Consider the following 27,168-nt stretch of genomic DNA (forward strand, 5'->3'; position numbering starts at 1 on the left):
TACGTGGATCGGATCGGGAGGAAGGTTAGTGAATCGGGTCGGGGTCGCAAATTGGTCGGGACACGATGGGTAATCTTAGTGAATCTAGGCCTCTAAGGGGACAATTCTATACATGGGAATCTTCTTTTAGAAACTCCAATGCTGCACAGTGATAACCTATTTGATAATGGCGTCTGGGCACCCGGATTCTGTTATAAAATTTTAGCGTTTCTCAACATTGGCACAACTAAAATGTAGGCGCCCCAAAGTTGAAAATTCTAGGGGTCTGGTTGGATTCAACGCTCAGCATGAAGGACCAAATCTTGGCGGCAGTTAAATCTACTTTCTTTCAGTTGCGACTGTTGAGCCGCTTAAAATCGATGACGTCGATATATGATCTCCGGATCGTGGTACAGACGATAGTTTTATCGAAAATGGACCATTGCAATGCCCTTTATTTAGGGATTTCAACAGTACAGTGTAAAGCATTTCAAATGATCCAAAATGCTGCCACGAGGTTAATTTGTGGGGGTTTGAAAATTTGAACACATAACACCTTGGCTGATTAAACTGCATTGGCTACTTGTGCGATCACGTATTACTTTCAAGACATTAATGCCCCCAAACTATCCAGTTTCAAGATAGGCGCAAAGAAGATTTTTTCAGTAGAACTATTCCGTTAAGTGTAGATGAATACTCTCTGTTAGCCCAGAATAAACAATTTAACCAGCCAGAAACATTTCTGGCTGGTTAAATTGATTTATTAATCCAAAATGTTCTAGAAGGGCCTTCCTTCTCTCATTACCAATCCAAAGTGTTTTAGAAGGGCTTTCCTTTTCTTATTACCAATCCAAAGTGTTCAAGAAGGGCTTTCCTTCTCTCATTATCAATCCAAAGTGTTTTAGAAGGGCTTTCCTTTTCTCGTTACCAATCCAAAGTGTTCTAGAAGGGCTATCCTTCTCTCGTTACCAATCCAAAGTGTTCTAGAAGGGCTATCCTTCTCTCGTTACCAATCCAAAGTGTTCTAGAAGGGCTTTCCTTCTCTCATTATCAATCCAAAGTGTTCTAGAAGGGCTTTCCTTCTCTCATTACCTGATAGTGTGCGAGGGTATTCAGTCTCTTCCAGTCATTCTCTATCTTGGTCGTGATATCTTCATCCTGGAGGATCATTCGAGCTCCACTAGCCTGCCTCCACTCTGTATAGAGAAACACGTAACATTTTCAATACTATTTTTAGCAAACCAGATTAAAATGAAAAGTGATACTAAACAATGTCAAGCTGTCGTCTACTCCTTTATCTAAACGCCCAGAACGAAAACATATGTAAGGTCAAAGCATACTGGTGATCATTAATTTATTCTTTCAGATTTATTAACCATCTTTGCAAAGAGATTTACCCAAAGTGATAATAAGCTTGGCATAAAAAATTACAATTTTGATAACGGCAAAACAATGACCAAACCAACATAAATACAAACAGTGAAATGGAAATGGGAAATTTAATCTAAGTAATAGGATAACATGATCCAATATCAGAAATATAAACATTTAACAGCACTGTAAAACAATCATATTACAAAATCAGGTAACAGAACATTGTATTGTGCTTCTCAAGGGATGTTAAGATTCAGGAGCGGGTGAACTCTGCATTATATTTAGTGGGTTCTAGACACCATAGAGGAGATATTCTTAGTCCTATGAGGAGGAAGACAGACTGCTGAAGTCCCTCTCTGAACCACCAACAAAGGCATCCTACACAATGTACACACTTAGTTGTTGGAAGCTCAAGGAGGCTACCACCCACTACCAAGCTTGATAGAAGGGAGTTCTGGCCACCTTTGAAGGAGGTCCTCAGCTGGCAGGGCTTGGGGATCCCCTCCAGCTATAGCAAGGGTGAGAGATGGTGTTAAACATGCTGGGTCTCCAATCCCCTCACTTGCCCTTATTACTATACTGACACACCCTTGCCTAATATAAAATAAGAGATCATAAATTAAAGATAAAAATATGTGACAAAAATTGAACTGGGAACCCAAAGAAGTTAAATCTGGCGACACTGAACGTAAAGTAAAAACATCAGCTATGCACATTTCCCAAAGTTAATTATTCCAATTAATAAATTAAAAATAAAAATACTCTTTTCTACCTTTTGTGGTAAGGACATTTTATTTTTTCATCGTGTTGTTCCCTGTTTCTCTTTTCTGCTTTCCTGTTTGTCTTATGCTAATTCTCTTTCTAGTGGCTGCTGACCATTTGTCTTTTCTCCTTTCTCCAGTCTTCTGTCTTATTTCCTTCTCTCACTATACCTATCTCTGACATATTGATCTTTTCTTTTAGCTCTTTCCTCCCTTCTTTTTCTTCTTCTGTCCACTCAAATTTCACCTTCACTTACCCTTCATTTTACTTTTTGGGTACTTATCAACTTTGCATCTCCATCTCTCCTTCATTCCCTTCTACCCCGGGAGCAACATCTTTCTCTTTCTCCCCTCCCTTCCACTCCTGCAGGTGCCACCCCATGTCCAACAAATTTCCCTGTCTCCCATTACTCATCATCTCTCTTTATTCTTCTCTTGCACCCCAGGTCTAACATTCTCCCTCCCTCCTCCTCCTACTTATCACTTATATAGCACTGAAAGGCATACGCAGTACTGTACATTTTGACATTTATAGACAGTCCCTGCTCAGAAGAGCTTACAATCTAACTTGGTCAGACACACATGACATAAAGGGTTGAGGGTGTAGAACCCAAGGTGAGAGGAGTTAGGAGTCAAAAGCACTCTCAAAGAAGTGGGCTTTTACATGGGTCGTGAACACTGCCAGAGATGGAACCCACTGTAGGGATTCGGGCAGCTTGTTCCAAGCATAGATGCAGCAAGGTAGAAGAGACTGGCAACCCTAGGCATCTGCCTTATTAAAGCAATAGATTCCACTCTAACAATAAGCAGAGCTGAAAGTCTCCAATTATAGCACGATCATGTCCCTTCACCCTCGAAACTCACCCTGGCAAATTCTTCAGATTGTTTGCTCATCAGGGAAAGGCATTTTCTTCACATGTAGGAAAAAATATTAATAATGGTGTTGGCTCTGGAGGTTATTTAGATGGATAATGCGGTAGATAATGGCCATGCACTAATGTTATTATTAGCAAATAGCCATTTTTGGATATTACCGTGTGAACAATTGTTACCACTCATTTTGTCGGAGGTAAGGGCTCACGCGGTATCCCTGAGCTAATCGGTAAGCGTGTGGTAATCTAGATGCGCTAACTAGAAATGCCCACTCTCTGCTCCCTCCCAAAAACTAGATACATTTTTCAGTGCGTACACATTTAGAGTTTTCTGCAGGACGCCTCAGCACGTCCTGCGGTCCTGCGCATTCTTTCCTCACTCACCCACTCAACGCATCGGCGCACTGCTTGTGGTCTAAATTAAAAAAAAAAAAAAAAAAAACACCGAAACTACTTTCCAGAAAGAGGTAGAAAAAAAAAAATCTCATTAGCTTTATCACATTTTCCAATCGCGAGCTGCAGTTAAGGCGAGCTCGAGGTACTGCTCTGGCAAATTATTTGTATTTGTTGTTGTTGTTGTTGAAAACAGACATTTTGAATTGAAACCAAGACCCGGTATGGCTTATGAACCAATGGCCACAAACCAGCTCCCTGCTTTGCATAACATTGACAGGGCTTGACATCCATTCACTGATCTCAGATGAGACAAAGGCAACCCAATTAATAAGGATCAGTATAGTTTGAGGACTTTTTTTATCCCTGGATTCCCTGGTAAGTCATGCAATTTCTCATAATCATTTTCTAAAGGATAGGGTTACCAGATTTTACTATTGTAAAATCTGGACACATGCCCCACCCCCAGGCCTGCCCAGTCACACCCCATTCCGTCAAATCACATCTCGCTCCGCCCCAGCCTGGAGTCTGGGAGGAGCTTGGACACTTATGGTGGTGTAGCCAGATTTGTTATTTTGGGTGGGCCCAGAGTTAAGTTGGGTGGGCCTTCCAAAACTTCCCCCTACACACGCACACACATTCTCCTCCATCTCTTGCTTTCTAAGCACCTGAATCTTGCATTTGCCCCCTACCTGTGGTCAGGCAAACCCCCCTTTCCCTTGCAGGCTTCCCTCTGTCATGCTCTGCTGGAGAGGAAACAGGAAGTGACATCAGTGAGGATGGGACATGGCGGGAAGTGGATGTCATCACTGCTGCCACCGGGGAATGTGCTGAGGTAGAGGGGGAAAGGGGAAGTTGCTGGGCCATGAGCTGGGGCAAATGCTGGATCTGAGGGTGAAGGAGAGGGAGAAAGGGGAGCAAGGCAACCACTGATGAACTGTTTTAGAGATCATCCAGCCCAAAATGGGTGAGTCTATGCCTACCCAGGCACACCTATAGCCACACCACTGCTATGTGGTAGAATTCTTGCCCGCCACATAGGTAGGGTTACCATTTTTTGGGCCACAAAAATCTGGACACATGGCCCCGCCCAGCTCTGCCTTCGCCCCAGCCAGTTCCGCCTTTGGCTCTATCCCAGCCCCTCCCAGTCCAGTCTCCATCCCCGCCCCCACAAACCTTCTCTATTCTTCCCCGACAAGCCGCATCTAGAGGGCCTGGAGCATGTGCGGAGGTGTGCGACGTCCTCTGTGCATGCTCAGATACCCTCCAGATGCGGCCAGAGCTCGTCAAAACCCGGACAAACTTTGGAAAGTCCATCCGGGACCCCCGGACAGTCCTCTATAAAGAGGACATGTCCAGATTTTCCCAGACGTCTGGTACCCTACACATAGAAAGCTGTGGAAGTGTGGTTGGCAAACAGCCCGGTCCGAGCTGGCACAGGAGGAGGAAGCGACCTGCTTTGCAGAGGTTCACGTCCTCCTCTTCTCGCCGTGGCTGGCGGGGGAAAAAGAGAGCTGGCAGAGCTGCTGCAGCGGCCGCACGCCTGCGCTCAATTCTGCGTGGCAGGGGAGCGGAATTCTGCACACATTCTGTAAACACGGTAATTCCCCCCAGGAGTAGAAAATGCACCGCATCACTCAAAATGAGCACTTCAGCAAAATCTACAGCTTCATTAAACAATCGTACTTTCCACCAGCTGCGAGCTTTCCGTGTTTTGTTCCTCCTTCACAGTTTAGGCCCTGGGTCTTTGTCTTTAAGGGCTTCCGTACCCAAGTTGTTGCCATGGAAAAATATTTAATGCAAATTCAAAGCTGAGAGTGTAGCAGGGTGCTGGGTTTCCTGGCAATGGTATGGCCAAGATGTCCAGTAACCGTGTGGCAAACAAGGCTCAAGAGGCTTTTTCGAATTATCTTGTGTTTACAGAAAACGGACGGAATATTTTGTGAGAAGCAATTCTCTCCAGCGGAGACTATACCAGGAGAGCAAAACATATCAATCCATTACTTATTATGAATAAAGCGGACGGGTTGCCACGTCAGCTCCTTTAGATAACCAGAAATAAATGTTAACGAATAAACCCGCTGTAGGCGACTTTTATGTTGGATTAACGGAATACAGCTCTGACGGGCGCTTGAGAGCGATGCTCCCTTTCTCAGATAAATGCCTTTTGTTTCCTTTTGCATTGCTCCGAGGAAGAAAGGAAGTTTAGCGGTTAAAGCTACCGCCTCAGCACCCTGGGGTTGTAGGCTCAAACCCACGCTGCTCCTGGTGACCCTGGGCAAGTCACTTAATCCCCCCCAATTGCCCCAGGTACACGAGATTGTGAGCTCACTGGGACAGACAGGGAAAAATGCTTAAGTACCTAAATAAATGAATGTAGACTGTTCTGAGCTCCCCTGGGAGAATAGTACAGAAAATTGAATAAATAAATAATGTGAAAAGTTTCAGCCTCTGGTAACCAGAGCTGGTATTGTGACGTCATAATGCCTCAGTCCACCAATAAGAGCCAACCTGATCAGTGATGTCACAATGGCTTGATTGTCCTATTCTTGGCTCACTTTTGCTACATTTTGATTTCTAGAGTGGTGCAGTGGTTAAAGCTACTGCCTCAGCACCCTGGCTGGTATCTGTATAATGTCACCGAATATGTGGCTTCATTTTAACCATGGCGGTCAATATTGATCGAAACATTCAAGGTACTGAAGGGAATAGACTTAGTAGATAAGGACAGGTTGTTCACCCTCTCCAAGGTAAGGAGAACAAGAGGGCACTCTCTAAAGTTGAAAGGGGATAGATCCCGTACGAACGTAAGGAAGTTCTTCTTCACCCAAAGAGTGGTAGAAAACTGGAACGCTCTTCCGGAGTCTGTTATAGGGGAAACACCCTCCAGGGATTCAAGACAAAGTTAGACACGATCCTGCTGAACTGGAACGTACGCAGGTAGGGCTAGTCTTAGTTAGGGCGCTGGCCTTAACCAGAGGGCCGCCGCGTGAGTGAACTGCTGGGCACAATGGACCACTGTCTGACCCAGCAGCGGCAATTCTTATGCTCTTATGACTGAGAGGGGACGTGATCGAAACATTCAAGGTACTGAAGGGAATAGACAGTAGATAAAGACAGGTTGTTCACCCTCTCCAAGGTAGAGAGAACGAGAGGGCACTCGCTAAAGTTAGAAGGGGATAGATTCCGTACAAACGTAAGGAAGTTCTTCTTCACCCAGAGAGTGGTGGAAAACTGGAACACTCTTCCGGAATCTGTCATAAGGGGAAAACACCCTCCAGGGATTCAAGACAAAGTAGATAAAGACAGGTTGTTCACCCTCTCCAAGGTAGAGAGAACGAGAGGGCACTCGCTAAAGTTAGAAGGGGATAGATTCCGTACAAACGTAAGGAAGTTCTTCTTCACCCAGAGAGTGGTGGAAAACTGGAACACTCTTCCGGAATCTGTCATAAGGGGAAAACACCCTCCAGGGATTCAAGACAAAGTAGATAAAGACAGGTTGTTCACCCTCTCCAAGGTAGAGAGAACGAGAGGGCACTCGCTAAAGTTAGAAGGGGATAGATTCCATACAAACGTAAGGAAGTTCTTCTTCACCCAGAGAGTGGTGGAAAACTGGAACACTCTTCCGGAATCTGTCATAAGGGGAAACACCCTCCAGGGATTCAAGCCAAAGTTAGACAAGTTTCTGCTGAACCAGAACGTGCTCAGGTAAGGCTAGTCTCAGTTAGGGTGATGGTCTTTGACCAAAGGGCCACCGCGTGAGCGAACTGCTGGGCACGATGGATCAATAGTCTGACCCAGCAGCGGCTATTCTTATGTTAAAATATCAGGTATTAAATATTTTAAGGTCAGTTCTGTAGATTTTGCTTTGCTTTATGTATCGCACAGATCACCTTTGGAAAATGCAGCGTCCAAATTCAACTGAATAAATACTCAAGGCCGAGAGTTGAGTTTTCTCTTAAGACTGATGTTTTCACTCATAGAAACATAGAAACATAGAAGATGACGGCAGAAAAGGGCTACAGCCCATCAAGTCTGCCCACTCTGCTTACCCACCCCCTGTCTATGCCCTAATGACCCAATTCCCTTATCTTGACCCTCGTAGGGATCCCACATGGGTATCCCATTTATTCTTAAAGTCTGGCACGCTGTCTGCCTCGATCACCTGCACTGGAAGCTTGTTCCAATGATCAACACTCTCTCCTCCTCTCCCTATTGGCTAAGGCTCTTAACATTTGCATCTCCTCTTCCTATAGGCTAAGGCTCTTTACACCTGCATTGTGATGTCATAGAACTTTCTGATTATAGAAACATAGAAACATGATGGCAGATAAAGGCCAAATGACCCATCATAGAAACATAGAAGATGACGGCAGAAAAGGGCTACAGCCCATCAAGTCTGCCCACTCTGCTTACCCACCCCCTGTCTATGCCCTAATGACCCAATTTCCTTATCTTGAAACATATCCTATTTATTCTTAAAGTCTGGCACGCTGTCTGCCTCGATCACCTGCACTGGAAGCTTGTTCCAATGATCAACCACTCTCTCTGTGAAGAAATACTTTCTGGTGTCGCCATGAAATTTTCCGCCCCTGAGTTTGAGCGGGTGCCCTCTTGTGGCCGAGGGTCCCTTGAGAAAGAAAATATCATCTTCCACGTCGACACGTCCCGTGAGGTACTTAAATGTTTCGATCATATCTCCCCTCTCCCTACGTTCCTCGAGAGTGTAGAGCTGCAATTTGTTCAGTCTCTCTTCGTACGAGAGACCCTTGAGCCCCGAGATCATCCTGGTGGCCGTCCGCTGAACCGATTCAATTCTGTGCACATCTTTACGGTAATGTGGCCTCCAGAATTGCACACAGTACTCCAGATGAGGTCTCACCATGGCCCTGTACAACGGCATTATGACTTCAGGCTTTCGGCTGACGAAACTTCTATTGAAGTTTCGTGACAGAGAGGCTGCCGAAACCAGAATTCATTAAAGCAATTTGATGTGTTCCAATACAAATATTCCTGCTGCCCAGCCTTTCACTGTATCTATACAATGCAGTGTGAAAAAAAGTCAAGTTCCTGTAACTCTGAGCTCATTAATTGGGTCATTAGCTCACCAAGTGTCCACTGGCACGGTAAAAAGTTGCCACAATGTGAAACCACTAATGAGTATCGCCTCATTACATGGAGGGTGAGCCAGAGAAAGAAGAAAGGATGGAAAACTGACATAGAGGACATAGTTTCAATGATGTCTTGGTTTCAGTGCTATGCCGAGATTTTTAGCAATGATTAAAGGACAGACTTGGGGCATCATTCTTTCGTAACCTTCACAAGCCTGCATGGTTGATGAGAGTTGAGGGTGAAAGGTCAAGGCAGCATCACCTTCTCGGGAGTAAAAAAAAGCGGTTCTCAGAGCTAGCCCACACACAACTTCGGTTTTCAAAGAAATCAACATCTGCAAGTTGATCTCTGTGTTGGGCCCAAACATGTCCCCAAAACTTGACTGGAAGCGGTTCAGATTTAAGAGCCACCACACTGATCCAGATTATTCTTTGATGGGGGTTTTTTTTTTTTTTTTTTGCCACATACTGATTTTTATTAAAATCAGAGCCAACACTAGCTTCAGAAGACCTAGATTTAATTCCCAGGCTAGCTTTTGGCTCACCAAATCTAAAACAGAGATGGGCAGTCACATAAGCTTTGTTTCATTTTTTTTCTGTTTTATTTTTAAGGAACAAATGTCATTAATAGTGCAAACCGTTTGCATATAAGACTAGATCCTATATATGGCACATAAAAAATTCAGCGCCCATAAAAACGCTGACCATTAGTTCTTTGCCTGGATATATTAGAAGAGAATCCGCTCTAGATAAGTTTAAAAGTTTGGAAATACAGTGGTGCCTCACACAACGAACTTAATTCGTTCCAGGAGCAAGTTTGTTATGCGAAAAGTTCGTTGTGTGAAACGCGTTTTCCCATAAGAATACATGTAAAACAAAATAATTCGTTCTGCAGCCCTACATTTCCCTCCCTCCACCTCACCTTATATGCAGAGTTTGCCAGCTTTCTTTTTCACCCAGCCGCACGCTTTCAAAAAGCTGTGCACGCGCAGCTGCTGGAGTTGATCAATGTTCTCCTCTCCTGCAACTTCCGGTTTCCGGTTGCGTCAGAGGAGAAGATTGAACAACAGAGCATGCGCGCATGTGCTGCTCCCTGAAAGCGTGTGGCTGGCCGAAAAAGAAAGCCGGAAAACTCGGCATCTAAGGTAAGGTGGAGGGAGATGATGGAACACTGCATTCAGACAGGAGGGTGCTGCTGTTCCCGGCTCACATTAGGAAGCGGCGAGAGTAGTTCCGCCCCCCCCCCCCGGGCCCCTCGGGCGACTTCGTTGTGTGAAACGAAGTTCGTTATAGGAAGCAAGACAAAAAGTTCGTTATGCGCAGCGTTCGCTGTGCGAGGCGTCTGTTATGCGAGGCACCACTGTACTTGAATTGTATATTTGCTTAATTTATTAATTACAATGTTATAATTGAAATAAAAACAATGGGGGGGGTAGGGAAGGGGGAAAGGGGGATGGGAATAGGGGGAATATATAGAGGTATGAAATAGGTAATATGGAAATATATTTTGGAGGAATGATAGAAATTTGTATGAAAAATTATTATTGTGAATATAATTGTAATGAATATCTTATTGTTTTATATTATTGTACTAGTATTTTAGCCTGTTACATTAACGGATGCTAGAATATATGTCTGTCTGTCTTTCTTTATTTCTGTCTCTCTCTCCCTCCTGCTGTCTTTGTTTCTGTCTCTCTCCCTGGCCCCCTTTGTCTGTCTGTTTTTCTGTGTCTCTCCCTGCCCCTGTGTCTTTCTTTTTTTCTTTCTGTCTGCCTTCCTCCCACTGTCTGTCTTTCTTCCCCCCCCCCCCACTTCCCTGTGCAGCAGCCACAGCAGCATTCCTCCCCCTCCATGTCCCTGTGCAGCAGCATTTCCCCCACCCTACTCCCTATATGAATGGGCTTTAGACTTGGCTGTATAAATTTGGGGTTTTTGTATCCTGAGAAAGGTGGATGTGATGCCCACGTAGCAGTGCATACCCATTGTTTTGAGAGGTCTGTGTCGGTGTCTCTTAGGGAGCGCATGTCACTATCATAGAGTGGCGTGCATCCGTTGCGTTTAGGAGCACGTCGCTCCCTGTGCGCGTGGAGCTGCGGCGCTCCCGCTGGCGGCCGCGGGGTGGCACTGTGACCCGGGCCGTGGCCAGGCTCCGGGCAGGGCCGCGGCTCCGTCACTCAGCGAGCGAGACCTGGGCGGGCGGCGGTGGGCTGGGCCTCACGGTGCACGGAATTGCAGAGCGGTGGCTGCTGCAGCCTCCAGCCCGGCCCCGAGATGTCCGGCAAAATCGAGAAAGCAGAACAGTCACCGCCAGTGTGGGGCAGTTGTAGGCGCGCATGTGCACTTCTTCCTCCACGGACATACAGATCAGGCAACACGCAGGTAGCAGTGCGCATGCACGCTTACCATTTTAATATATTAGATACTTATTTGATTCCTTCAATAAAAAGTTATAAATTAAAGATACTTTCGAAAATTAAAATTCACCAATCAAACTTATTTTTGTAGGTCTTTCTTTTAAAACATTTTTGCTTCTGCTTTTAGCCCAATTATGTGACCCTTCATTGTTATCTTTTTCTAAAAAGTTTGGAGTTCCACCTCCTCTCCCATTGTTGTCCGTAAGTCTGTCTATTTTGGTTAACATATGTGCAAAAATATTCCCGTTACCCGTTTTTATATTTGTAATTTGCTTTGAAACTATGAGCTCCTTTTACGAAGCTGCGTTAGCGGTTTAACGTGCGTAATAGCGCACGCTACACCACCAGACGCTCTAGCCGCTACCGCCTCCTCTTGAGCAGGCGGTCGTTTTTCGGCTAGCACAGCGGTTAGCGCGTGATTAAAAAGGCGCGTGCGCTAAAGCCACTAACGCGGCTTCGTAAAAGGAGCCCTATGTTATAAGCACTTGCATCAAATTTTAATAAACATATTTCGGGCCACATAACTCCGGACACATGGCCGTCACCCTGCTCTGCCCCAGCCCCGCCCAGTTCTGTCTCCAGCCCAGCTCCGTTCCACCCCCCAGCCCCGCCCTCACAGAGCCTCCTCTCTTCTTCCCCGGTGAGCTCTGGCCGCGTCCGGAGGTTCTGGGGCAGGCATGGACGTGGGTGACATCATGCGCCCATGCTCAGAGCCCTCCAGAGATCGTTGGGGGCTTTCCTAAATCTTGGACAAGCTGCTGGTTTTGGAAAGACCGTCCTTTTAAAAAGAGGACATGGCCGGGTTTTTCCAGGCATCTGGCAACCCTATACAGGACGCTAGATTAGCGTAGATCTTTCCGGGCACCATTTACTGAAACCATCCCCTTATGCTGATTGTGGGAGTGTGTGGCACGGAGGTTAGAGTTACAACCTTAGCACCCTGAGGTTGCGGGTTCAAATCCCTCGCTGCTCCTTGTGACTCTGGGCAATTCACTTACTCCCCTCATTGCCCCAGGTACACCAGATAGAATTTGAGCCCGCTGGGACAGAGAGTTAAATAGGATAAAGTACCTGAATGGAAACCACTATATAGAATTATCCTCATGATATTCAGCCGGCAGTGCACTTAAAGCCCGCTGCCGGACCTGAACCCAGATATTCAACGTTGGGCCGTTTCTAGCAACTGGCACCGAATATCCTTTTTTTCTCCCTTTTTGCTGGGAGAAATTATGCTCAAGCTATAAGTATGAGAAAATGAATGCTGACATGATGGGGCATAGCAATTTATTTATACTGATTTGGGGACCGTTGACGTCTTTTATTACTTCATTATAGTTGTCTTTAATTTTTTGTTTATTTCCACACACATCCAGGGAAGGGTGAGAGGGTGCGGGGTGGGGGTTATTTCTTTGCTTTGTCTTAATCCTTGATGAAATGTAATGGAAGGAAGGGGGGGATTTATTCTTTATGCATTGATTATGATTATAAGTGTTTAACTTGCTGATTAATGTAAATATACGGTTATTGCTCTTTTGTTGGTCTTAAAAATCAATAAAGATTTATTAAAGTAAAAAAAAAAAAAAAGGCAGGTAGCCGATAACTGTTTAGTCAATATTTACCACTAACGGGCCATCAGCTAGCTCAAGGGTGGGCAACTCCGGTCCTCGAGGGCCGGAATCCAGTCGGGTTTTCAGGATTTCCCCAATGCAATATAGTAAACGGATATAAACTACAGGATGCTATGGAACAAGACCTGCGTACTTTAGAAAATTGGTCCTTGACGTGGCAGCTGGGCTTTAACGCCAAGAAATGTAAGGTCATGCATCTCGGTAACGGAAATCCTTGTAAAACTTACACCTTGAATGGAGAAACTTTAACCAGAACTACGGCAGAACGAGACTTGGGAGTAATCATCAGTGCTGACATGAAAGCAGCCACTCAAGTGGAGAAGGCTTCATCTAAAGCACGGCAGATGATAGGTTGTATCAAGAGAAGCTTCGTCAACAGGAAACCTGAAGTCATGATGCCATTGTATAGAGCCATGGTGAGACCTCATCTGGAGTACTGTGTGCAATTCTGGAGGCCGCATTACCGTAAAGATGTGCTCAGAATTGAATCGGTTCAGCGGATGGCCACCAGGATGGTCTCGGGGCTAAAGGGTCTCCCGTACGAGGAAAGACTGAGCAAATTGCAGCTCTACACTCTTGAAGAGCGTAGGGAGAGGGGAGACATGATTGAGACATTTAAGTACATCACAGGACGGGTCGAGGTGGAAGACGATATCTTTCTTCTCAGGGGACCCTCGACCACAAGAGGACATCCGCTCAAACTCAGGGGAGGGAAGTTTCGTGGAGACGTCAGGAAGTACTTCTTCACGGAGAGAGTGATCGAGCATTGGAACAAGCTTCCAGTGCAGGTGGTCGAGGCACGCAGCATCCCAGACTTCAAGAACAAATGGGATACCCATGTGGGATCCCTACGAGGTCATGCCAAGGATAGGGTCACTAGGACTTGAATGAGCGGGTCAGTAGAGTGACGGTATAATTACAATGAGCAGGTCAGTAGAGTGACAGTATAATTACAATTATACTTAAGAGGTCAGAAGACCTAAGAGGGTGGGTAAATAGTGTGGGCAGAATTGATGGGCTATATGGCCCTTATCTGCCGTCATTTTTCTATGTTTCTATGTTTCTATGATATGCATTGAAAACACTGCATGCAAATAGATCTCATGCATATTCATTGGGGAAATCCTGAAAACCCGACTGGATTCCGGCCATTGAGGACCGGAGTTGCCCACCCCAGCGCTAGCCCATAAAGAGTGGACTATTATTTATGCGGGTCCTATCTATGTGCTAACATTATCCAGTTAGTACTGTGACTTGGGGCCCCTATCGGACCCAGTGCTGGGGGGGGGGGGCAGTCCGCCCTGGGTGCCATGTTGGTGGGGGCGCCGTCACCCCTCCTCCACTCCGCCCCCGCCTCTTCCCATTCCTCAACTCCACACGTGCCCCCCTTCCCGTCCCCCTTACCTCTAGTTGAAGTTGTCCGCGGCGGTCAACAATGTGCTCTTCGCGATCCCGTCAGCTCTCCCGCCGACGTCACTTCCGGGTGCCGCGCAGAGGAACTGAATTCAGAGGGAGAGCCGACGGGATTGCAAGGAACATAAGAACATAAGAAATTGCCTCCGCCGGGTCAGACCAAGGGTCCATCGCGCCCAGCAGTCCGCTCCCGCGGCGGCCCATCAGGTCCATGACCTGTAAGTGATCCTTTGACTAAAACCTTTCAATCCTCATTATTCTTCTATCTATACCCTTTTATGAACCTATCTCTACCTCTATCTATATTCCTCAATCCCCATATCCTATATCCCTTTAATTCCCATTTTTCTTCTACCTATACCCTTTCATGGTTCTATCTCTATCTCTACCTCTATCTATATCCCTCAATCCCCGTATCCTTCAGGAACTTGTCCAATCCCTCTTTGAATCCTCTTAATGTATTCTGTCCTATTACATCCTCCGGAAGTGCATTCCAGGTGTTCACCACCCTCTGAGTGAAGAACTTCCTAGCATTGGTTCTAAACCTGTCTCCTTTCAATTTCTCCGAGTGCCCCCTTGTTCTTGTAGTTCCCAATAGGCTGAAGAATCTGTCCCTTTCTACCTTCTCTATGCCCTTCATGATCTTGTAAGTCTCTATCATGTCTCCTCTGAGTCTCCGCTTTCTAGGGTGAAGAGCCCCAGTCTTTCTAGCCTCTCTGCGTATGAAAGGTTTTCCATACCTTTTATCATTCTTGTCGCTCTTCTCTGAACCTTCTCAAGTATCTCCATGTCCTTCTTTAGGTAACTGGCGTTGAGACATAAGTTAACCGAGCGTGAAATACTCACATGGATTAAAAATTGGCTGGTGGATAGGAAACAGAGTGGGAGTAAATGGACAATACTCAGACTGGAAAAGCGTCACCAGTGGAGTGGCACAGGGTTTGGAGCTTGGACCTGTTCTCTTCAACATATTTATAAACGATCTGGAAATTGGTACGACGAGTGAGGTGATTAAATTTGCGGACGATACGAAGTTATTCAGAGTAGTGAAGACGCAGGAGGATTGCGAACATCTGCAACGTGACATAAGCATGCTCGAGAAATGGGCCGCGACATGGCAGATGAGGTTCAACGTGGATAAGTGTAAGGTGATGCATGTCGGTAACAAAAATCTTATGCACAAATACAGGATGTCCGGGGCGGTACTTGGAGAGACCTCCCAGGAAAGAGACTTGGGAGTACTGGTCGACAAGTCAATAAAGCCGTCCACGAAATATGCAGCGGTGGCGAAAAGGGCAAACAGAATGCTGGGAATGATTAAGAAGGGGATCACGAACAGGTCAGAGAAGGTTATCATGCCGCTGTATCAGACCATGGTGCGCCCTCACCTGGAGTACTGCGTCCAGCACTGGTCGCCGTACCTGAAGAAGGACACGGTATTATTTGAAAGGGTCCAGAGAAAAGCGACTAAAATGGTAAAGGGGCTGGAGAAGTTGCCGTACAGCGAGAGATTAGAGAAACTGGGCCTCTTCTCCCTTGACAAGAGGAGACTGAGAGGGAACATGATAGAAACATTCAAGGTACTGAAGGGAATAGACTTAGTAGATAAGGACAGGTTGTTCACCCTCTCCGAGGTAGAGAGAACAAAAGGCACTCTCTAAAGTTGAAAAGGGATAGATTCTGTACAAACGTAAGAGGTTCTTCTTCATCCAGAGAGTGGTAGAAAACTGGAACTGTTATAGGGGAAACACCCTCCAGGGATTCAAATAGGGGAAAACACCCTCCAGGGATTCAAGACAAAGTTAGACAAGTTCCTGCTGAACAAGAATGTACGCTGGTAGGGCTAGTCTCAGTTAGGGTGCTGGTCTTTGACCAGAGGGCCACCGCGTGAGCGGACTGCTGGGCACGATGGACCCCTGGTCTGACTCAGCAGCGAAAAATTCTTATGTACTTATTAACTCCTTCTGCACTGCCTCTACCCAGGATGCAGCCAGTCACGGTTTATTCCACAGCTGCATGCGCCCTGCACAACCTCTACTCAGAACTTCTCGGCTCTGATTTAATTATGATTGCGAACAGCAGACTGGCATTCATTCATTTCTCTTTTTATGTACAGCACTAATCCGCCCCTTCAGCCTAAGATGCTGAGGCTACATCTGGGTAATCCTTTTCATATCTTACTTTCCTAATACTTAGCCTTGCTCTGGTTCCTTTTTACATGATCATTTTTGCTTTTACAATGTTTTCCTACTGATGAGAATATAGAAAACATAGAAACATACATAGAAACATAGAAACCTAGAAGATGACGGCAGAAAAGGGCTAAAGCCCATCAAGTCTGCCCACTCTGCTTACCCACCCCCTGTCTATGCCCTAATGATCCAATTTCCTTATCTTGACCCTCGTAGGGATCCCACATGGGTATCCCATTTATTCTTAAAGTCTGGCACGCTGTCTGCCTCGATCACCTGCACTGGAAGCAGAATACGACACAGTATTCCAAAGGAATCATTTTAATAAAGAATTTCCACGTGCTTAACACACAAGCAATGGCAGTTATTAAAACTGCGCACAGATAAAGGTGCATATATTTACACAGACCATGGGTAGACGTAGCCAGATTCGGTGTCTGGATGACGCGGAGCCACTATGCACCTACACACTAATTATAGAAAGTAGTGCACGTGAATTTGTGACTATTATGCACATTTGTGGATGCAAATTATAGAATACATTTGCTCATGTAACTTAATTAATAATGAATCAATAATTGGTGTTAACGAGCAATAATAGGTTATATTGGCCTTACCTGGGTTCAGTTTATAGTTACTTTCATAACTGCCCTTAGCCTCTATTCAAAATCTAGAGAATGCAACTTCACGGAGGGTGTGGATCAGGGAGGGGCATGAGCGGGTGAGGGGCGTGTCACGCAGTTAAGCCTAGGGGTTACTAGATCCTAGTATTTATGCACCAAACTGCATCCAGTTAAGTATTTACACACTCAACTGCTGAAAATTAGGTGCCGGCATTGACATCAGGTTTCATCAGGTGCTTTGAGTTGGGCACATGAATGCATAAAAAGATATTCTGTGTGGAGTCTTAAGAACATAAGAAGTGCCTCTGTTGGGTCAGACCAGAGGTCCATCGTGCCCAGCAGTCCGCTCGCGCGGCGACCCAACAGGTCCAGGACCTATGTAGTAGTCCTCTATCTATACCCCTCTATCCCCTTTTCCTTCAGAAAATTGTCCAGTCCCTTCTTGAACCCTATTACCGTACTCTGCCCTATCACACCCTCTGGGTACGGTAATGGGGTTCAAGAAGGGATTGGACAATTTTCTGAAGGAAAAGGGGATAGAGGGGTCAAAACAAAGAAATTGACCCTGGGAAACCCAGAGGAAAAAAAAATCCAAGAGAAACCAAAAGACACTGTGGAGTAACGATGTTCCTGAAATGGGCTTTATTGAAAATTTAAAAGTTCCAAAAATCAACGTAAAAATTGTCTTAATGATTTACATTGAAGCTATGATTATTTATCTAAAATTCCAGTTCTTTACTTTTATTATTCTATATTTTTATCAACTTTCATTGGGTTGGGGGGGTTTAGTATGATTCTTTCAATAAAAAGTTATAAACTAAATTTTGGGGGAGGATAAGAGGGGAGAGGTCAATAGGGAAAAGGAAAGGGGGGTAGGAATTAGGGGGAGGGTGTTGAGAGATGTAATGGGTATTTTGGAAATATATTTTGAAGAAATGAAAGATATTTGATGGAAATTAATACGATGAATTTTAATTTAATGACTATTTTATTGTATTATATTATTGCATATTTACTGATTTCTTCAATAAAAATGTTATAAATTAAAAATTGTTGTTTTGGACTGTTTATTCCACGTATCTATTACCTTAGGACTACCAGGGACCCTTGAAGAAGACTATTTTGTCTTAACACAGACCGTCTTGGGTCCTACTCTGTCAGTGAACTAGGTCCTTAAGATTTTTATGTGGATTATTTTACTTTTATGTGGATTGTTACGTTGATTTGTGGATCATTTTACTTTTATGTGGATTGTTTACGTTGATTTTTGGAACTTTTAAATTTTCAATAAAGTCCATTTCAGGAACATCGTTACTCCATAGTGTCTTTTGGTTATTCTTTGTGGAGTACCAGAGGCTTAGTAAGGGGGTGAGCGGGAGGGGGAGGAATAGGAATAACATTAGAAGTTCTGACATACCTAAGTCCATATCTGCTGCTTTTGGCCTTTGAGAGCAGGGCACATTCTTGAAGATGGCATCTAGAATCTTCTCCTTGACCTGAGTGATGGTGTCACAGTTCAAGATCTTCACGGGGATCTCTGGGCTGTTCACGTTATCAGGGTTCATGCAGTTTAAGATCTGGGGAACATACAGGTAGAGAAAGGGTCAACATTCATGACAAACAGAAGCCCTGAAAGCTTTCAACACTGAAGTATTCTATAGACAGAATCAGATTAAAGCATTACGTTGCACATTAGGGAAGGAATGTCACCTGCATTGATTGGAAAATGTTAACAGCACAAAAAGCACCAGGGACTTCTAGGATGAGGACAGCAGAACGTCATTGCAAGACCCAACACAGGCCATGTTTCGGCATACATGCCTGCATCAGAGGTCAATGTTGTACAGTCCACTCAGAATACAAATGCTATCCAAAAATCAGAGTTGCAGCAATCTAGCATGCAGCGTTAGCTCAAAAGGTGGCATAAGAATAGCCTTATTAGGTCAGACCAATGCCCAGTAGCCCTTTCTCATGGTGGCCAAAACCCAAAGAGTAGCAACATTCCATTATCTCAGAGTAAGCAAGACTCCGGAACCCCAAAGAGTAGCAACATTCCATTATCTCAGAATAAGCAAGATTCTGGAACCCCAAAGAGTAGCAACATTCCATAATGTCAAAGTAAGCAAGACTCCGGAACCCCCAAAGAGTAGCAACATTCCATGCAGAATCCCCAAAGAGTGGCAAAATTCTAGAATACCAAAGAGTAGCAAGATTCCGGAACCCCAAGGAGTAACAAGATTCTAGAATTTCAAAGAGTAGCAACATGCCATGCCACTGATCCAGGGCAAGCAGTGGCTTCCCCCATGTCTGTCTCAATAACAGACTATGGACTTTTCCTCCAGGAACCTGTTCAAACCTTTTTTAAAATCAGCTACGTTAACCACTCTTACCACATCCTCTGGCAACGCGTTCCAGAGCTTAACTATTCTCTGAGTGAAAAAAATATTTCCTCCTATTGGTTTTAAATGTATTTCCTTGTAACTTAATCTAAATCACCACAGGAGGGTTTCTCAGTGGTAGGTTCAATTCAAGCCATGCATTATTAGACTAAGTGGACTGCATAACATGCGCAGGTGCGTATGCCGAAACATAGCCCTTGTCAGGTTTTACAATAAAGTTCTGTTGTCCCCATCCTGGGGAGACCCCTGTTTCCCTTTTTGCTGTCGCTTCCTATCTTGCCCCTCTCTTTGGACTGTTCGTGGGAATTGTCAATGGCATATCCCATGCCACTGCAAGTTGTGGAATAAAAACGAGCAGAAAAACCCCGACATTTTGTGGGTTTTCCATTTGCCAATAACAGCGCGCACGGTCTTTGCAAAAAAAGGGTGCACGCTTAGGGCCGGCTTCTGAAAGCGTCAGCTACGTTGGTGGCCACCTAAATAAACGCTGCCGATCGCGTATCAATCGTGCTATGGCGTCGTTTGCAGAATCGCAACTCCCGTCAAAGGTAGGTGCCGGGAATGCAGGCCAGGGTTTTGCATTCCCGGGGCCTATGGTTCAATGTGAATCATGCCTAACGTCATTTCTGGCCGAAACCGCGCCCACTGTGAGCTTAGGTGCTACTAAGCTCCTCTGTAGATGTGATTGTGGCACCTTTTTGGACAAGTCTGCTACATTTTAATTGGTTTTAAATGACGTGGTCAATTACCGCGCCAATTAAACAGATTCAGTTAGATGGCGGAAAGACGCCTATCACCACTGTATATAGAACATGGCTCTTAAAGTCTGCGTCTGCACTCTTTCCCAATATATGGAAACCATCGGGCATGCACGCTCTATCAGGAAATTCTTTCTGAAATTGTGCGCACCCTTTGCAAAGAGGGCACCTAGAAAGTAGAGATTGACACGGTGACAGAACTCATCACCGTGCCCATCCCCGTGGATAACAACGGGAAACCATCCCCATGTTATTCTTTAAGGAGAGATGGACGAATCAGAGTACGAATGGGCCCAGCCACTGACCCTCAAACCTTGCATTGAAGAACGCGGGTGTAGAAGGACTGAGGTCGAGATAGACACTAAAGGATGACAGTCTCTGGTATCCAGAGCAGATATTGTGATGTCATAATGCCTCATTCCACCAATAGGAGCCAACCTCATCAGTGATGTCACAATGGCTCGATTGTCCTATACTTGGCTCACTTTTATTTCCATTTCTAGAGACATCTCTTTTTTCTGTAATTAAGGGGGGAACTTATTAATGTGGGCTCCTGTTAAATTTTGCTATTTTACTGTTAACCTCAGTTATTACCGATAGTAACTAGGTCTCATTGCATTAAAAGGGACCACGTTAGTGATAAAATAACACATCTTAACAGCAACCCACAATGATTTCAGTCTACAGGACTGGCTAAGTTGAGTCTCCTTTAGAGTCGCAGAACTGCTGATTGCACTTAAATTTCATTTTCCTTTCACTCATGATTTGATCTTGAATAAGTTGCACAGAGATCAATATTCGAAAAAAAAAACAAAAAACAACTTGTACAGTTAAAATTGGCTTCTAAAATGTTCTCTTCTGAGCAGACAAATTTTTGCAAACAAAAAAGAGGAGCGTGTGTGTGGGGGGGGGGGGGGAGGGGTGGGGGGAAGTTGTCCAAGCCAATTAGTACAATTATGTCTGGAACAGTCTGGGTGATGTTCGCACATCCCTCTCTACACCTGAGCCAGATACCAAAAACAACACAAAGCCCCCTATCCGATCCTATAATTCCTTCCACCCCCTCTCCCAGGTAGTAATCCAAGAGCACAAAATCACATCCTGAGAAGCAATTCCACCCCTTCCTCCTCGGTACATCAATATGAAAATAACTGGCCTGAAATCCAGTTCGTGCACCCTTGGTCTTTCCCAACATATCCTGAACGTGGAAATAAAATCACTGTTTAATAATAATAATAATAATAATAATAACTATTTCTTCTATACCGCCATAATCGTACGACTTCTAGGCGGTTCACAGTGAAGAGAGCTGGACAGTCAGCAAATTACAGAATACAATTAGTAAAATACAATACGATACAATACAGTCAGTACAGTACATGTATTTCTCAAGTTATCAGCATGGAGTTAATCGTTTAGATCTGGTAACTGATTAGGAGATAAATCTGTTGAATAGTGCTGTCTTAATTTCTTTCCGAAATGCGACGTAGGTCAGCCTAGCTCTGTTGATGGAGTTGCCTGGCCAAGTCTGCTGTTTGCTAGCTTGAGACTTCAAAGTTCTGTCCATAAAGGACCTGTATTTGCAATCGGTGATCCTTGGGTAGGCAAAAAGATTGGCGTTTCTGGTTGTCCTACTGGGAATGTGTAGCTCGAAATGTGGGAAGAGATAGGTAGGGGCCATTCCCCACACCAGTTTAAAGCATAGGCAAGAGAACTTGAACATTATTCTGCTCCCACCTCCCTTCCCAGACACCTCCCTTCCCAGACTGCCTTCCGCTGTCCCACCTGCACCCCTCTTAAGCCCCAATTGTCCATAGCTGAGCCGACAGATAAATTTAGACACATCATTGTGTCAGTATCAGGGTGGAAGAGGGTGCCAAGATATTTTTTCACTCTTCTCTTCACCTCTTTCTCTCTCTTCCTTCTTTTTTCCTTTCCTCTTTCTTCCTTCTTTGCCTCCTCCTCAGGTTTTCTGATGGTCCTTCTGGACTCTTTGGTCTTTCAATATGTTTCTCTACGAGATGATTTGGATGTAATTCTCTTGGAATTCTGATTGGTTCAGTTGAACCTTGCAGTTCATTTGTTACTTGCTGCTTTTTTCTCATTTGCTTTCCCGTTTGGGCTTTTTTTGTTGTGTTATTGAAAACTCAATAAAAATATTTGAAATCATAGCTGAGCCGACAGAAAACCTCATTGTTGCTTCCCATTGACTCACGTCCCGGCCTTGTTCTCAACCGCAAATAAGCAAAGTTCAGCATTTCTATTTCCAAAACATGACCAGCAGCTTCAGCTGACGATTTGGTTGCTGTAAAAGGTGAGTCCAGCGTTATCTGCTCTGGTTGTTTAGCATAAAATGTTTATGCAGCCTCAATAATTTCGTGCTAAAAAGCTGTACTGAAAGTCCCTGCGGCGTTGCAGAGGTACCAAAGATGTCAGCTTACATTATACTCCGCTAAACAAAACACCGCTGCCTGTTGTGAGCTTGGCATGACATCTTGTAGAACACAATGCATTATGTTAAGAAGCGTGTAAAGATTTGACATGCATGGATAGAAGGTCCAGCATGTTTTCCATATTTATTCCATGTTGCCTCAGCATTTATGCTTCTCTCAAAGACAATTACCTTCCCACCAGCCTGCCTTATCTCTGGCATCAGCTTGCAAAGCTGCTTAATTTCATGGCTTAGAACATAAGAGTTGCCAACTGGAACCGACTGAAGGTCCATCAAGCCCAGTGTCCTGTTTCCAACAATGGCCAACCCAGGTCCCTAGTACCAGACAGAAACCCAAAGAGTAGCAACATTCCGGAGCTGAGACTGTGACGCCTCATTCCACCAATGCTTAAGAGCCAACCTCACCAGTGATGTCACAATGGCACAATTGTCCTATACTTGGCTCACCTAAGAACATAAGAGTTGCCCTACTGGGACAGACCGAAGGTCCATCAAGCCCAGTGTCCTGTTTCCAACAATGGCCAACCCAGGTCCCTAGTACCAGACAGAAACCCAAAGAGTAGCAACATTCTGGAGCTGAGATTGTGATGTCATAATGCCTCATTCCACCAATGCCTAACAGCCAACCTCACCAGTGATGTCACAATGGCATAACTGTCCTATACTTGGCTCACCTAAGAACATAAGAGTTGCCCTACTGGGACAGACCGAAGGTCCATCAAGCCCAGTGTCCTGTTTCCAACAATGGCCAACCCAGGTTACAAGTACCTGGCAAGATCCCAAGGAGAAAAAACAGATTTTATGCCGCTTATCCTAGGAATAATGCAGTGTATTTCCCCCACATCCGTCTTAACAGCAGCTTATAAACTTCTGTTTTAGGAAATTATCCAAACCTTTTTTAAAAAAACCCTGCTAAACTAACTGCTTTCACCACATTCTCCGGTAACGAAAATATTTCTTCACTCAGGGGTCTCGGCAGGATGACCACTGTTTTAGGGAAGGGGGAGGTAATCAGGATGTGCTGGGATTTTTAAAAGCTTCTCTCAGCACATTTGTGCTAGGGTCACACGTTTTCCATGCCGATGTGCAAATGTTTACAATCACATCTCCCTCTGGATGTAGGGATCTTTCCCTGTAGAGTCTTGCACCTACTTTACAAAAGGCTCTGAGTTTCACCGAGGGTTCTCGGGGAAGGGTACTCGGGGAAGGCAGCCAAGAAAAAGATCTGGGGGTATTGGTGGATAACACAATGAAGCCGGCGGCGCAATGTGCAGCGGCCTCAAAAAAAAAGCGAGCAGAATGTTGGGCATTATCAAAAAAGGTATCACTAGCAGAACGAAGGAAGTTATCCTGCCACTGTATCGAGCAATGGTGCGCCCACATCTGGAATACTGCGTCCAATACTGGTCGCCATACCTCAAGAAGGACATGGCAATACTCGAGAGGGTCCAGAGGAGAGCAACGAGGATGATAAAGGGTATGGAGAACCTTTCATATGCCGAACGGTTAGACAGGCTGGGGCTCTTTACCCTGGAGAAGCGGAGACTGAGAAGGGACATGATAGAGACTTATAAAATCATGAAAGGCATAGAGAAGGTGGAGAGGGACAGATTCTTTAGACTAGCAGGGACAACTAAAACAAGAGGTCATTCAGAAAAACTGAGAGGAGACAGATTCATAACGAATACAAGGAAGTTCTTCTTCACTCAGAGGGTGGTGGACACCTGGAACGTGCTTCCCGGAGAGGTGATAAGACAGAGTACAATTCTGGGGTTCAAAAAGGGACTGGATGACTTCCTGGAAGCAAAGGGGATAACAGGGTACAGATAGAGGTTTACCTTACAGGACATTGAGCGAATAGGGTATGGATATTTTAGGTTAGGTAGGGAACACTTTCAGGTCATGGACCTGGGGGACCGCCGTGGGAGCGGACTGCCGGGCACGATGGACCCCTGGTCTGACCCGGCAGAGGCAATGCTTATGTTCTTATAAAATACTATGGGAATTCTCTTTTATGCAACCAAAATATGACTCATAATGAAATAGCCAGTGTGTGTGATGGTTTCATGTCTTTTCTTGAAATATATAATCTCAACAAACTTCTTTGGTGACCCGTCAAATGTGTGCAGGACAAATGTGCCCTGCTCTATTCCTTACCTTTTGCGCTCTGAGAGGGATGTGAGGGGGAAGCCCCCAGTACACTTGCGCTCTCGTTGAGTGAGGTCATGGGGGGAGGAACCCCCCATTACTCTTACAACTCTCGCCCTGAGGGGGTGTGTCTTACAACTCGCACTCTCGTTGAGGGGGTGTGTGGGGGAGAAACCCCCCACACACCATACTTATAACTCGCGTTCTGACCACCGCTCTGACCACTTACAACCCGCTCCTTCCGCTTCGACAATTCTCCTCCCTTCATGCGGGCACTTGTCGCTGTGCGCATTTGACGCAGCGGAATTGTCAGCGCGCCAGTGTCCTGCGCGCTATTGATGGTGTACCACTTCTACACAGTCGAGCGCGCGCTATAGCATATAACTCTTAATGTGCATAGGGTCTTCAGATTGCCGATGGCGTAGCACAGCGGCCTCCAACTCCAACCCTTTGCAGGGCCACATTTGGGATTTGTAGGTCCTTGGAGGGCCTCAGAAAAATATAGTTAATGTCTTATTAAAGAAATGACAATTTTGCATGAGGTAAAACTCTTTCTAGTTTATAAATTTTTCCTTTGGCTAAGTCTTTAATAATAGTATTGTGATTTATAGCTAAAGAGACATATGATCAAGAAACTGTTTTATTTTATTTTTGTGATTATGATAAACCTAACGAGGGCCTCTAAATAGTACCTGGCGGGCCGCATATGGCCCCCGGGCCACGAGTTTGAGACCAGTGAAAGATTAGAGAAACTGGGCCTTTTCTCCCTCAAACAGAGGAGACTGAAAGGTACTGAAGGGAATAGACTTAGTAGATAAGGACAGGTTGTTCACCCTCTCTAAGGTAGAGAGAACGAGAGGGCACTCTCTAAAGTTAAAAGGGGACAGATTCCGTACAAATGTAGGGAAGTTCTTCTTCACCCAGAGGGTGGTAGAAAACTGGAACACTCTTCCGGAGTCTGTCATAGGGGGGAAACACCCTCCAGGGATTCAAGACAAAGTTAGACAAGTTCCTGCTGAACCAGAATGTACGCAGGTAGGGCTGGTCTCAGTTAGAGCACTGGCCTTTGACCTAAGGGCCGCCGCGTGAGCAGACTGCTGGGCACGATGGACCACTAGTCTGACCCAGCAGTGACAATTCTTGTGTTCTTATGTACCACTAGCGTAGCATAGTGCAATCCTCATAGCACCTACTCTTTCTTCTTATGCTTAATATAAGTCTTTAATTTTAAATTTCATTTTCCATTCTATAGATCATTAGTACGTGAGTGTTAACTTGGCTTTGCAGTGAACGTTCTTTAGCTGACACGTTCCCCCCCCTGTGTTTCTCGACGCGTTTCGTATTCTTCTTCAGGGTCTTTGTAAAACACTGTTAGCATGTCTTCTGTTCCTTACAATCTGCCACTATAGGTGCAATGGGACTAGTGAGGATTGCAGCCGTGGGCTGTTATGCCGCGCCATCGGCAAACTGAAGAGTTATACGCTATAGCTCACGCTCGACTGTGCAGAAGTTGGTCAGGATTATATTTTTCAAAACGAAAGCAGAATTGAACAGCGAGTGTAACTAATTAAGTTCCTCGCTAACTAGACGGAGCCGCGACACCAATAAGACTTCATTGGTGACTTTTACTGCAGACAGCAGAAAAATGGAAAGCCCCGACATTAAAACATACAATTTGTGAAAGAATAACTAGCTTAAGTAGCAATCAATTGATTTAACATTCATCGAATTCAAGTGCGAGCCGTCCATAATTCTTCCTGCCCGTATTTTATGCTCCCCCCGGCTTCGAGGATTGATTCATTCTCATCAGCATTACAGACCATCTGTGTAATACCCAGTCTGAAAGAAGCTTGCTTTTTGCAAAGACAATAAGCAGCTGAGGACTCATCACTTCCTCTTCTATTATGAGAATCATCTCCTTATTTTTGGATTGGGCAGATTCCTCCTTTGGGCTTGTAGCTGAACCCCAACCAAGATCGAGATCCTCTTCCTCTTGGATAAAATGATCCACTTTGGGGCTCGTTACCAACATGGGCCACCATTATGACACGTTGGAACAAGCTTCCAGTGCAGGTGATCGAGGCAGACAGCGTGCCAGACTTTAAGAATAAATGGGATACCCATGTGGGATCCCTACGAGGGTCAAGATAAGGAAATTGGGTTATTAGGGCATAGACAGGGGGTGGGTAAGCAGAGTGGGCAGACTTGATGGGCTGTAGCCCTTTTCTGCCATCATCTTCTATGTTTCTATGTTATGTTACCACTAACTTGTGTTATAATTGTATAGATCCCATTTTATGTAATGAGACCTAGTTACTAAATAACTGGGGTTAGCACTAAAACATCACATCTTAATGGTAACCCACATTGATAACGTCCCCCTTTACTTAAAGAAAAACGTCTGTAGAAATGGAAATCACTGCTATAAGAAATAAAAGTGAGCCAAGTCTAGGACACTCAAGCCATTGTGACATCACTGATGAGGTTGGCTCTTATTGGTGGAATGAGGCATTATGACATCACAATGCAAGCTCTGGTTACCAGAGGCTGAAACTCTTCACAGCATGAGGGATTTTTCAGATGCAAAATGGCAGACATGCCTAGTGGCGTAGTAAGGGTAGGAGGTGCCCCCTTCCGCTCCACACACCCCT

The 27,168-nt window shown here is 45.0% G+C and overlaps 1 protein-coding gene across 2 annotated transcripts in view; it reads right to left on the minus strand.

The window, feature by feature from the left end:
* The window catches only part of PLXNA4 (plexin A4), a 1,110,463-nt gene that overhangs the window by 97,114 nt on the left and 986,181 nt on the right, over positions 1-27,168 (minus strand). For both annotated transcript variants that reach the window (XM_033958729.1, XM_033958728.1), the window contains exons 25-26: positions 18,178-18,337; positions 1,072-1,175 (exon numbers count right to left, since the gene is read on the minus strand). In XM_033958729.1, coding sequence (XP_033814620.1) covers positions 1,072-1,175; positions 18,178-18,337 — 264 coding nt within the window. The remainder of the gene's footprint in view (positions 1-1,071; positions 1,176-18,177; positions 18,338-27,168) is intronic.

Source organism: Geotrypetes seraphini, chromosome 9 (genome assembly GCF_902459505.1).
Source record: "Geotrypetes seraphini chromosome 9, aGeoSer1.1, whole genome shotgun sequence".
In the NCBI taxonomy this organism is placed as follows: domain Eukaryota; kingdom Metazoa; phylum Chordata; class Amphibia; order Gymnophiona; family Dermophiidae; genus Geotrypetes; species Geotrypetes seraphini.